This window comes from Gopherus flavomarginatus, chromosome 3 (genome assembly GCF_025201925.1).
Source record: "Gopherus flavomarginatus isolate rGopFla2 chromosome 3, rGopFla2.mat.asm, whole genome shotgun sequence".
NCBI lineage: Eukaryota > Metazoa > Chordata > Testudines > Testudinidae > Gopherus > Gopherus flavomarginatus.
In genome coordinates this window covers 197,872,487-197,885,427 of record NC_066619.1, presented here as the reverse complement: position 1 = coordinate 197,885,427, position 12,941 = coordinate 197,872,487, and the positions used below count along the sequence as shown (strand labels likewise).

Genomic DNA, 12,941 nt, shown 5'->3' with positions numbered 1-12,941 from the left:
TTGTGAAGTAATGAAAGTAGGTATCAGTTAATGAAAACTGCTATACTGGATTCTTAATGCACATTGGAATTGTTTCAGGATAAAGCTTCATATACCCGCTTTACAGCAGGAAAAAAGTGAATTTCAGAAGTCAAGATTGCTGTGTGCACTGTAGGAGTATTATGTAGCAGTTAAACCTTCCATTGGGGGTGATCTAACCTTGATTTTTTTCCCCTCCTCTCTTTTTGTCAGTGAGTTGTGATTTGCATGCTGACTGCATTTTTTCATATTTTTTAACTACTAGTGGTTTTCTAAAACTTGGTATTATATTATTGCATCAGTACAGTTATTTATCCATCACCCTTTTTGTTCTTTTCCCATATAATAATTTATTTTTCAGAGGAAGGAGGGGGAAAGAGGCGATCCACACCTTTCCCCAATTAATTTAAATTGAAATTAACTACACAAGCTGTTTCTTTTTCTCCAGAGATCCCATAGAATTCTCTTTAAAAATTTTCCTCCCCCCCAAAACACTTTAATAAGATTTGTTTTTAAAAGTAATCAATTATTGTATTTGGTTGTATAGGAAACGTGACTGAATTTCAATGTGAATGGTCGACACACAAACTCTCTCCCTCCCCCCACCCCCTTCCTTCAGATCGAAGACAACTGGGCAAATAATTTAGGAATTGCATCGTCTCCTTGTGAACCCTTCCTAAACGGAGCGCTTGCAATTCGGTGTCTAAAGTGGAGCCTGGGGGCACCTTCCTCTTTGCTCTGCCTCTGTGTGTGTGTGTCTGTCTCTCTCTCTCCAGCCTGTGTGCGAGCTGGGAGCTCTGCCGCCGCCGCTGCCCTTTGATCCCTGCATTAGTGTTAGTTAGGGGCTTGGAGACACACAGGGAGCAGCCATAGACACCGCCGCACCAGCCCTCATTATTGACACCGCACATAGCACACACTCACTCTCACACAGATTAGATCCATTCCCTTTGAAGAATATTGCGACCGGGGACAAGCCAGGTGCACGACCGGGGGAGGGGGAGCGGGGGGACGAAAGAAAGAAAAGGGGGAAAGCAAAAGAAACCCCCCTTCTTGTTGGCTCCAGGAAAACCAGCTTCAAGCCCATTCCCCAGCAGAAGAGGAAGCCCCCCGCTACTGGCCACCTCCGGCCCCGGCTTTGTGCCTGCCTTTGCCCCCCTTTGGTTTTATTTGATCTCCCATTAAACCAAGGAGGAGAATGTGAAAAAAGGGGGAAAATGCCCAGGAGGAAGCAGGAGCAGCCCAAGCGCCTCTCTTCACGTAAGTGCCCCCTCTTTTGCCATTTTCTCCTTCCTTCTCTCTCTGTCTCCTTCCCCTCTGCAGCCTCCTCCGTTGTTTTGTGCATTAGTTTAGGGTTACAGAGGTGAAACTGACAAAGACACAGCCTGGGTTATTCCTCTTTTAGGTCTGAGCTAAGGCAGCCATGTTGGTGATGAACAGCCTTGTGCCCTTTTAATTTTTCCTCTCTCCCTCTCCTTTCCCCCCGTGCTTTGCTTCCTTCGCCCTCTCCCCCCTTCCCTCCCCTCTCCGCTGATTGTGCATTTGTGCCGGAGTGCGGGTTTCTCCCGGGGGCCGGACGGGGGCTCTTTTATTGGGGTGGGGAGGGGGTGGCATTGGAGGGGAAGCGGCTGCTGGCGTCTTGTGCAGAATCAATCGAGAGGTCCGTCTCCGGCTAAAGGTTGCGGCTGGGCTTGTCGGCCCCGGAGCCGGGGAGGACGCAGGAGGAGGGGAAGCGGGGGAGGGCGAGGCGGGGAGCGGCCGAGGAGGGCACAAGCGGTGGGAGACTCACACACGGAGCCGGGGCTGCTACTGGGGGGAGGCAGGGGGCAGATGGTGGCATGCGAGGTCCCTACAGAGCAAGGGAGGCGGTGGCAGCAGCAGCAGCGGGAGGCAGCATGGGGGCTGCTCCTGGCCGCAATAAAATGAAGGGTCAGACGAGCCAGGCTAGACTCAGGCTTCAGTGCTGCTGCCCCAGCCTAGAGAAGCAGAGCTTGGGACTAACGTGCATCCCAGCCCTCCTAGCCTGCAGGCAACGCATTGACACAGAGCTCACCCTCCCCTGGCTCCTTTTCTGCCCCCTCCCCCATTTTTTCCTCTTTGCAAAACAGTTAACTTTTCTTCCTCTCCTTCCATTAAGCGATCGGATGCTATCGAGCGCGGCGGGGAGGAAGAAAACCTATAAATATCGTGCCCCGGCGTGGCGTTAGGGTCGGTCTAAGAAGAGCGGGGGGGTGGGGTGGATTTAGGGGTCGTTTTTCTGTCTCCAACACATATGTTCAGTGCCTGTCTGCAGCCCCTCCTCGCTGTGCCCCAGGGTTCAGTGTCTGGTGAGAGCTGAACTGCTTATGTGTCAAAGCCATGGTCGGTCACCTGAAGTTCACCAGGGAGGGGGAGGGTTAAGGTTGTGGTATATGGTGTGCTGTGTTTTTTCCGCTGCAGACAGAGAGCGATCGATTACTTCTCTCCATATATTTTTAGCTATCGGGGAAGGGGGTTGAGGCACCGCTTCCCCTTCTAAGCCCTTTACCACCTCCCGGACACTGTCAACCTGGCACATTAGCCAACGCAGAGGTGGGGGAAGAAATGGCACTTGCAGCTCCACAAATATTTCTCTCTCTCTCTCTCTTTCCGCTGGAGCCGACTCACAGGGCTTGGGGTTGTGCTTTTTTTAATTTGCCCCTGTACAGTCCTTTCACCATGTGCCCGCTAGAGGGCCTGAGTCTGAAACACACACAGAGAGAATTCCTCATATAGAAATCTATCTAGTTCTGGAAGCTTGCACAAGTGAGTTCATGAAAGTGCAGTGGTCTATGTTTGCACCACTGCTGCTTTCTTCCAGTTCACTGATCTCTAATAAGGGAAAGAAGAGAGAGGAGGGGGGCTAATCTCTCCTTTATATGTATGTTTTGGGTGTTGGCATGGACATCAAACTTCCACGAAATAATAACTTTGAGAATAGTGGTTGAGAAAACAAGATTTTAATTTTAAACTTTTGTGTGTGTTCGGGGCAGCGGGGTGTACGACTGGTGAGGGCAGAAAATGCTTCTGGATTGACAGAGTTTGGAAATTGAGTTGTGTGGGTGTGCAGATCAGACAGCTTTGCAGGCAGCTGCAGACTGCCCTGCTGGTGACCTTGACCCTGACCTGGTGCGACTACCCTGTGTCTGTTTCTCTAGGGCTGAGATGAAATTCAGTTTCCATTTTAGTTCACTTGGGGTGTGCCTCTCATGTGCACAGACTGCGAGTAATTATGCTCAGTTTTATGTACTGGCTTTTCTTCACCCCTCAGGTTGCATGCTGTTACCCACTCACCCAGACACTCTGCTCTAGTAAAATAACATTTGCTGAACTGAGGAGCAATTGCCTTTGTTGATGTAATGTGCAAATCTAGGTGTTAAAACATAGGGCCTAATTTTGCAGAGCTTTTACACTAATTTTTGAGCCAAGTAGTCGTTTTTTTCCCGCCGATGTGTGCTGTATGCACTAGATTTTTCTGAACTAAGGTCACTTTTGCTTGGTGGGATTTATATTTTTATAGACAAGTTGCATTGGGATTAAAAGATATTCTTGGAAAATAATGTATTAGGTAATTCAGTAAGAATTGTACAAATGCTGTTATGGATTCAAAGGGTCCTACAGAGTTAGAAAATGTCTTGGGAGTCAATTGCAATTACTGTGCAAATGCTATAAATAGTGACTTTTGTGACATTGAATACATGTTAACACTAAATGTAAAATATATTTTGATTCTAAGGTTCAAATTGATTTTTAGCAATATGTTTCCTAGATAAACAGTATTTACATATTTCATTCAAAAAGATCCCCAAAACCGAAACAGCAGTAGGAGAATATTAAGGTTGCATAGTTAAGCACTCAAGTCTAGAAATGAAATAGTTAAGAATGTACACAACAATATATGTATATTATATTGCACTGAAGAATTAGCAAGTTATTATGTAAATAAATACTGTATCATAATGTAAATGCGTAATGGATGGAAGAGTTACGGTTGTATGTATGACATATGGGCCAGACAGAGTGTATTAAAGTCAATTCTATGGAAAATACACGATAAAACATTGTCATATAACATACTACAGGTTACTATAACAGAGAATATAGTGAAAATTTGCTGACATACCTAGTATACTTAAAGGTGTAACTTTTCTCATATAAATAGTCCTGTTGACTTTAATAGGACTTCATATAGGACTAGTCTTATCCATAAATTTAAGCACATGTGTAAGTACTGTATTTTCAGGACCTATGTCCTAGTTTCTTCTTAGTTAAGTTTTATTCTTTGCATTGTATTTAAAGAAGGCTGTATTGTCCATCAAAAAGAAATTGAAGCAGAATAATACATGGTTACTGACAAAAGCCACAATTCTGTACTTACAGAAATTGACCACAGTTGAAACCACTTACACGTGTAAAGTTACAAGTATTTGCAAGGTTGGGGCCTCAATTATTAAAACACATGCCTGGGAGAGAAAAGTGTATAAAAAGTTTATCAAAGTTATACTGGACCATTATAACAATTAAAATAGTGTAAATATAGGAGAATGAAAACAATTACAAGATAGTTGCCATGTGTTTTTAAGGTTGCAGAATAAAAGGTATATTATGTTGTATTGAGAAACAGCATTGCCTATTTTTTGGTGGTGGTGGTTTTTCTGTTTTTGTTTTTTTACGAATAAGAAATTCCATAAAGTTTTTAGCTAGACAATGCCAGAATGCCTGCCTCCCTGACCTTACAAAATACAATGAAAGCTTCTCTCCTACTTTTAAAGGTGTAAATGAATAAGGCTAAGGTTTAACAAATTGCTGTGGAGCCCTTGGCTCAGTCGCTATCCATCCTCACTAAATTTTTCACTGGACACCTAAGTTTGTCACAGCCATGTTTAGCATAGTCTTTCTTAGTTTACAAACCTAGTTATAATACTTTGCCATGCATGTGGAGAGTGTGGTTCTCCCAAATGCTCATAGTTCACATAAATCAACCAATTTCAGCTGGAACACTCAAAGACTGTCTCCTCAGTGAGGGAGATTTCCATAGCATATCTACTTCAGTGCTTAGAGATAATTAAAAAAAAGTTGTAGGTGTGTGTTTTATAATGCAGAAAATATTTGCTTGTTTACTTCCTCTCTTCCTTCCCTCATTTTGAAATGTTTTTTTCTTGGACTTTCCAACAAAAATTCACTTTCTGGCAGAAGGTGGAAACATGCCTTACTGGAAACATGGCAGTCTGAAAAGTGAAAGTTTCAGAAAGTTGTGAGGCTTGAAACAGGTGATTAGAATGGAAACTTTCAAGTCACCTTTACTATAGCAGTCACTATTGCTTTGACTTTAATTCAGTTTCAAGGGCTTACAAGAAGTGCAGAATGCAAACTAGTAGACTGATATTATATAAGTGCAAACTAAATGATAAGACTGATCTGGACAATGCCCTCCTAAGTGTTAAATGGCTATTGTCTGAGAAATGTATTTAATCAAGTACAAACTTCAATTTAACTCTCTGTTGAATTTATTTTGCTAATTAAGTAAATGTAATTATGGCACTGTGTTGGTACAAACAGCATTGTTGAATTTTTAGGAGGAGCCTCATAACTGTTAGTCATCATGCCTAGGATACAGTCCTGAACATTCCCTTACACTATTCTGAAACTGAATTTCAGCTGCTTCATATTCTACACTTAATTTACCCTGTGTTCCATATAGCCTTTTATCGTCTCATTTTTTATTGTAGTAATTTATTGACAAAGAGCGTAAAGAAAATTTTGCTAGATTGATTCAATATTATTTAAAGTTTCTTTCCTCTTTCTATTTTTTGTTTATTTGGGGATTTGATAGGTAGAGACCACAGTAGGCATTATGGATGGGACTTTCATACATCACAACAGTCTTCTGCTTTCGTGCAGAAATCTAGAGCTGCCAGTGAAAAGGGCTTTTATCAGCAACAGGAGTCTCTCTCTCTCTCTCTTAATAGTATTTATTACCTTACTAGCAGACATCACATGTACGTGAATAAGCTTTTAACATAGTTTCTATTTATTATTTTTAACCTCTTGCCACTGCGGCGGTCATTGCTGACAAGAGAATACATGTAGGGAAAATTATTATTCTTAGTGAATTCGGGTTAATAATTTCATTGCTATCATCATAGTTATCCTTGTAGTATTGTAGTGCATCTTTTACCTAAAGAGCAGCGTGAGATGCATGCAGTGCTGTTTGCATTGCTTCACCTAAAAAATATTGATCCTGTTTGGTCCCTCCTATTGTTTTCCTTGAGGAAGAAAGATCACATAAATAAAGTACACCCAAATAAATTAGGTACATACTTCAAACCGCAAAAAGAATCAACCTCTTATGATTGTATTTTTAAAAATAATTTCTCAGCATTACACTGGGACACTTGTCAAAAGTCAGACAATGGTAGTATGTGTCTTAGTGTTGTGCGATAGTGCAAAACATTGATAAATCATGTTGCCAGAGCATAAATTAGACTGCCCAAGAGCCAGCTTTGGAGCTCACTGAGCCATGTACAATTTTAGGATCTTGTGAATGACATTTGGGATAGGGTGGGGATGCAAATTAGCGTAAAGTACAAATGCAACTTCTAACAGCCCCAACAGAAGGAACTGTCAGGGTGGGGTATGGAGAAGACAGAACAGAATGCATTCTTTTAAATATATGAGAAATTAATTTAACCTCGCCCTTTGTAAAAGAGAGTGATTTTCTTTTTTTCTTTTACATATGTAAGAAGGTAGGGATAGAGGGAATTAAGGAAATAAATAAAACCGAGCAGCCAAGAGGAGCTGGTCTGTTCAGAATGAAGTATTAGTAATTTCCTATAATTTAATCAGACCAGATCCCAGAACGAGATAATGAGAGCGTGACCTACAAAAAATAACTTTTTGGAAGTTAAAAGGTTTTTTAGCGTGAGGTTTCATAAGCCATGTGATTTGTCATGAAGTACCATCTATGAAACTTTTTTTGTTTTACCCCTGTTGAAAGAAATCAAGATCTAGACATCAGTTCAATGTCTATGAAGAGCTAATTTGACTTATACCTAGAACCCCTTCACAGTTATAGTTTAGTTAAGCTACTGCAGAATCATACTTGAGTGTAATTTGTCAATAATGATGTTGTGCCCCTTTTCTGATGTACCATTTTCTGCTGCCTAGTTTGCCAGGTGTAGTACTATAATGCAGGCCATTTAGGTGCAAGTGTACAAAATACTTCATGGTGTAAGGAGGCTGAAAGATCTACTGATATATTTTATAAGAAAATGTTTGCAAAAGCCTAGATTTCAAAGTAGCTAACAGTGCATGATGAACTCCAGTTTGAGGGTTTTATTTTTTTCTCCTACAAGCAAGCCTTGTAATTTCATGACAAGTTTGTAAATTACATTTTTATGGCATGAAAGTACAGTACATGATTAGACGCTGAAGCAAAAAGTCCCAAGTAGGTGAATATTATCATTCCCTAAAGCCTACTTTTAGAGGGAATTTTTTCTACTAGAAAATAGTTTCATAAATTAAAATAATAAAACTTAGGCTTGAGTCTGATCTTAGATACATGGGTACATGTTGCTGACTATCTTGTAAAATCAGCTACTGGATCTACACACATGCATTGCAATGTAGCTGATTTTACAAAATGTTCAGTGATTCACATCCAGAGTTCTGAGATAAGAACATGTCCTTTAGTAGCTTTCTTTTCACAGATTGACTGAGAGTCATAGTTAAATGCAGTAAGTGTTATGCTCCCAAGAGGCAGTTTTTCTTTTCCAGATGTATCTGTGTCAGCATGAATAGTCTGACTTCTTCTTGGGTCAAGACACTAAAGTTTTTTGGGTGCTTAATTCCAATCTCAGTCAGCTTGAGAGGTGCAGTCCTGGCCCTTAAAGTTCTTCCTACCCTACAGAGGATTTCCTGCTGTGCAAGGTGATTCCATTGAACAATAGATGCCCTGGTTAAAATAAACAAAATACTTACTCCTTTTCTGCAGGACAAGTTGAATTTTAAGACTCCAGACTGAGAACCAAAGAAGGGGAAAAAGCAGACTTCATGAAGCGGGGCCTTTTCTCCTTTTGCACCGACACTTTGGCAGCACAAATGGAGAGGGAGAGTGGGTAGAACTGAGGAATACTAATTTATGTAGCAGACAAAAGCTCAAGAAGAGAAGTTAGGTGTAAGGACAAACTGTTTACAAGACCTATGAGGAAACCAAATTCTCTTTTCCTTTGCTCCCTCCATCCCTGTCTCAAGTGCAGAAAAAGAGTAAGAATCAGGCTCTCAGTCACTAGTTGCCAGGTCTGCCTTTGAGATAGTGACCTAGATGTGAAATGTTCTACCTGTAATTCAAAAGCCAGAGAAAACACTGGAACTTGTACCTAGGCTCCCATTCCCAGTATCTGAAACAGGAGCAAATTCAAGGTCAAGGAAGGAGCTGGGAGAGGCTCTTCACACTTGTCAGGAGGCCTGGGACGGAGACACCTGTAGGAAGCAGGAGCCAGGTGAAGGGAAGCCTCAGCTGAGCAGGGCTCTAGCCCTGGAGGAAGGGGTATAAGGATGGCAAAGCCCTGGAGACAAAGGCTAGACAAGACTTTGAGAATGGGTTGCTTTGAGCTGTTCTGAATCTTTGTTTCTACGTTAAAAAAGAAAAGCCCAGATCAAAGGAACTGGAACAGTGCACCAATGCAGTTGTTTGGACCGCTATTTTACTCTTCTGGCTGGTGGATCAGCCTGCCAACTTACAAGAACATTTACCACTTGCAGTAGAACTTCAGAGTTACAAACACCTCGGGAATGAAGGTTGTTTGTAACTCTGAACAAAACGTTATGGTGGTTCTTAAGTTTACAACTGAACATTGACTTAGTACAGCTTTGAAACTTTATTATAAGGAAGAAAAATGCTGCGTTTAACCATCTTAATTTAAATGAAACAAGCACAGAAAGAGTTTCCTTACCTTGTCAAATCCTTTTTTTAAAATTTCCCTTTATTTTTTTTAGTCGCTTACATTTAACACAGTACCGTACTGTATTTGCTTATTTTTTTTTGTCTCTGCTGCTGCCTGATTGTGTACCTCCGGTTCCAAATTAGGTATGTGGTCTACAGATCAGTTCTTAACTCTGAGGTTCTACTGTGCTACCCATTCCACTTGTAATGTCACTTCTTTCACCTTTACATTTCTCATATTCTGAGTCCCTTACCAGTCCCCAGTGTAAGGCAGAGCAACCTTAGGGTTGCTTTAATTTATACTCTCCTTCCCATGGGCCCAGACCCAGTGGATTCTAAGCTTACCCTGATTCATCCCCTTTCCTGGGAACTGACAGAGAACCCTTTTGCCCCTACTACACTGAAAAGGGAAACCCTCTGCACAGGGGCTATTCTGAGGGGGCATCTGTCCACTTTTCATGTCTCTTTACACTGATGTAAAAGGGCCTTTGCAAAAGTGTGAATCAGACTCTTGAAATCATTGCATTTGAAGGCAGTGTAGCAGCCTGTATGAAATGAGTTGGTAAATTCGGTAGTGTTCCTAAAGGAGAAGTGTGCATATATATTTTTTAAAAGATCACACTTGGCACACTTGTTGACTATCTCAGCAGAGAAGCCAAAGACTGGCACAGAGAGGAAACTTCCCTTGCTCCTTGATGTAGTCCCTCCAAGTCAGAGTTTAGATGCATTGTTAGGGCAAGATGGAGAAATGCATTGCTGCTGTTTATGCGGTACCTGTTCTGTGGGTAATTACAAGACTTTATTTTCCTGTACCAACAAATTGGGATGAAATCTACATTCTCTTTAAAATAAAACAAGGTTTGAGGCAAGAAGGTCTTTTATTGAGTCCTAAAATGTTGATTTATATGATCTCTGACCTCTGTCCAGGGTCGAAAGCTGGGGCAGTGTCTTAAACAACATGTTGAAGAGTGAGCAGTGCCTATTCCGCATGGAGAGGACTGCTTCACTGTTTTAGCCTATAACTATGAGTAGCTTCCTAATCCTCTCTTGTTTGGCTCTGCTTGTTAACCCCAAGCAATCCTCTCAGGGGCACAAAAAGCAGCTGTCTTTGGTAGAAAACACAGCACGACAAAACAAACACTTCTTGAAATTTCCCATAGATACCTACCAGAATGCCTTTTCTGTGGGAAAAATTAAAAACACAAAGAGTATAATTTACCATGTTCTAATCTGACTTTAGGAAAGAGAAAAGTCAAATTACAGTGAGCTAGATTTCTGTGACATTTATAGCATAGAGGAGTAATTTCACCATCAAGAGGCAGGAACACAACAACCTGAAACCTTTGTCTCTGAACTCATGGGAATGCTACCAGACTTAAAGTACCATGAGTGAGCAGGAGAGAACAAAAGTAAGTATTTTAAATGGTAAAGCAGATTCATATTATTTACAAGAAATATAGCAGTAGAAATTAAATATAGCAAAATGAAATACAAACCAATTGAAAATAAAAATGTCTGTTAGAGCTGGCATGCTGTCCTGATGTCACCTGTATGCTTGAGTATTGCAGTGCATATCGTATATGAGATCACCTTTTACTTTGTGACCCCTTGATAGAGGACGTGAGCACAATAGGGATAATTAAGGACATGGTAGCAGCTTGAGCTTGTTTTGTTTGTCTCTGCCTAAACACTATGGTAACAAGGTTTTTTAATTGATTTCCTTGTTTGTTTTATTAGACTAATCACTTGAACAACCATTATGAAGCTAGTCTCTAGCAATAGTTCCAAATACTGTTGTAGCACTAGTCAAATTTAGTGTTTTGAACTATTACTGTAGAAAACTGTGGTGCTTTTTATAAAAAGGAAACAAATAATTACAACATTAAATGTTTGAATAATATAATTTCACTGAATTCAAATTAACTTCATTTTTAAATTACAACTTAAAACCAACAGCATTGTCAGCTATGGGACAGATTCACAGGCTTACTCTGCTCCCTTTGCAATGCTAAGATGATGCAGTGGAAGCTGCTTGTGTGTTCCTAGCTGGAGATGGCATTGGGGAGTTCCCAGTGGGTTGAGATTCACCATAACTGTCTTTTATTCCTCCATCCTTCTACAGTCCAGTGTAGGGAGTGTGTCAGGGCTGGAAAGTGGTAGAGAGGAGGGTGTGGTTAGAGCACTCAGCATTCCAGCTATCCGCAGCTAGTAAGCCATTGCCAGCTGGCATAGGTTAGAGCAGTCCCTGGGCCTAAACAGAATATAAAATGATACTTCAGTTTTGGGAGCTTTCTGGGTCAGACGCAGTACCAGCTAAGATGAACTTTAAGGTTTACCTGGACAGCTCACAAGACAAGGGAGCTTTAGCTTTCAGGGTTCCTGTTTTTCCTCTGGATCAACTAGGAACTTCTGTTGAGAGGCTACCCATGCTCATGGGGCTAACATGTTGCAGTCGTCTTTTATTTGCCCTGACTTAATCTTTGGTTGATATTGCTATACTGACAAGAATCTCTTTGAATACAGTGGGGGTCAGGAGACATGTGCTCCCCTGTTTTCCTTTTCTGCCTCTCCTAAAGGAGTTAGAGTATAATAACCACTTGCTTCATTCCTGCAACTGATTATAAATCTTGTTCTGTTTCCATCTCTGGCCAATGTTCATGATATCTTTTCTAGACCAGATGGAGCAGACATGGCATGTGATATTGACCAGTCTTTCCCTACAGATAAGGAAGCTGCTTCATCATCCTTTTCTCCTCTTGATAATATTTTATCATCAGTGTCATTTCCTGATGACTACAACCTGTTTCAGGAATTGATGGTTCGGATGAGAGATTATTTGGATCTGGACACTACTGTGGTTCAAGAGAAGACACATTGTTTCTTTAATGTCTTGGAGACTAAGGAAAAGGTGAAGATTACCCTTCCCATGAATGAAGGCATGTAAAACCCTGCTTGGGATATCTGGTTGACTCTGGCATCTGTGGTCATCAAGAAGATCGATCACTTATACCAGGTCCTTCTTCAGCTTTCTTCACTCATCCACCTATCTATCTCGAAGGGCTGTCAAGTACTATGTCATCTGAGAAAGAGGCTCAGAAGAATGATTTCTTAGGCAGAAAGATATACTCCACGCTTACTCTGGGAATTCAAGTTGCTAATTATCAGCCCATCACAGCTAGATAACCAGTACTTATGGATCTGGATGTTTCTCTTCATGATCATCTCTTTGAGGAGCAGGGGTAAGTAGTGAAGGGCATTGACATAACAGGATCAAATGGTTTCTAGACTTGTTTGATGAACATTTTACAATGTTTTTAAATCTCTTCAAGGGCGTTTCCTCAGGTGTCACTCTCCAAAGATCTTTCTGGCTTAAATCATCCAGTCTTTCAGCTGGAGTGCGGCCGAGCTTGAAGTTCTCCCCTTGAAAGGAGAGAGTCTTCTCAGTTCTAAAACATATGATTCGTTTGAAAGATAAAAGAAACTAGATACATTGCCAAGTCTCTGGGACTGATTCATTATATTTAAAAGAAGAAGAGCATTATTTCATCTTCTTTCAGTTCCCAGAGTCAGTACAGACACTTTCCAGGAGTTCTAGATTCACCCGCAACTGAGGAGATAGGGTAGAGGGAAGTTCATTTCAAAGATGAAGTTCTTTTCAGCTTTCAGCTCACTCATCTTCTGCATCTGTTCAGACAGAAATTTGACAATTCACCCTGAAACCTAGATGTGTTCTCCACTTCCAGTCTGGGTCCATATCTTTGTCTCATTTGTGCAGCATCCCGCACAATGGAGCCCTGATCTTCAAGTGCCCCTACATTACACCTTTGGAATTGTACTGTTCTTTAGACTCCCACATATGCAGAGTTTCCCCTGGAAAAGAAACCAGTGACTACAGTTCTTTGAGAGTGTTGCCTCAGAGTTCTACCCTCACATAGGACTTTGGGATGTAGTACAAGGAACT

General features: G+C 41.3%; 1 protein-coding gene across 5 annotated transcripts in view; it reads left to right on the top strand.

Moving 5' to 3' along the window:
• Window positions 1-890: 890 nt before the first annotated feature.
• ZNF827 (zinc finger protein 827) overlaps window positions 891-12,941 on the top strand; it is a 135,402-nt gene continuing 123,351 nt past the window's right edge. For 4 of the 5 annotated variants that reach the window (XM_050946223.1, XM_050946225.1, XM_050946224.1 and 1 more), the window contains exon 1: window positions 898-1,278. In XM_050946223.1, the coding sequence (XP_050802180.1) occupies window positions 1,236-1,278 (43 nt within the window). In that variant the 5' untranslated portion in view covers window positions 898-1,235. Of the gene's footprint in view, window positions 1,279-12,941 lie in introns of all 5 variants that reach the window. The other variant, XM_050946226.1, reaches the window with a different exon arrangement.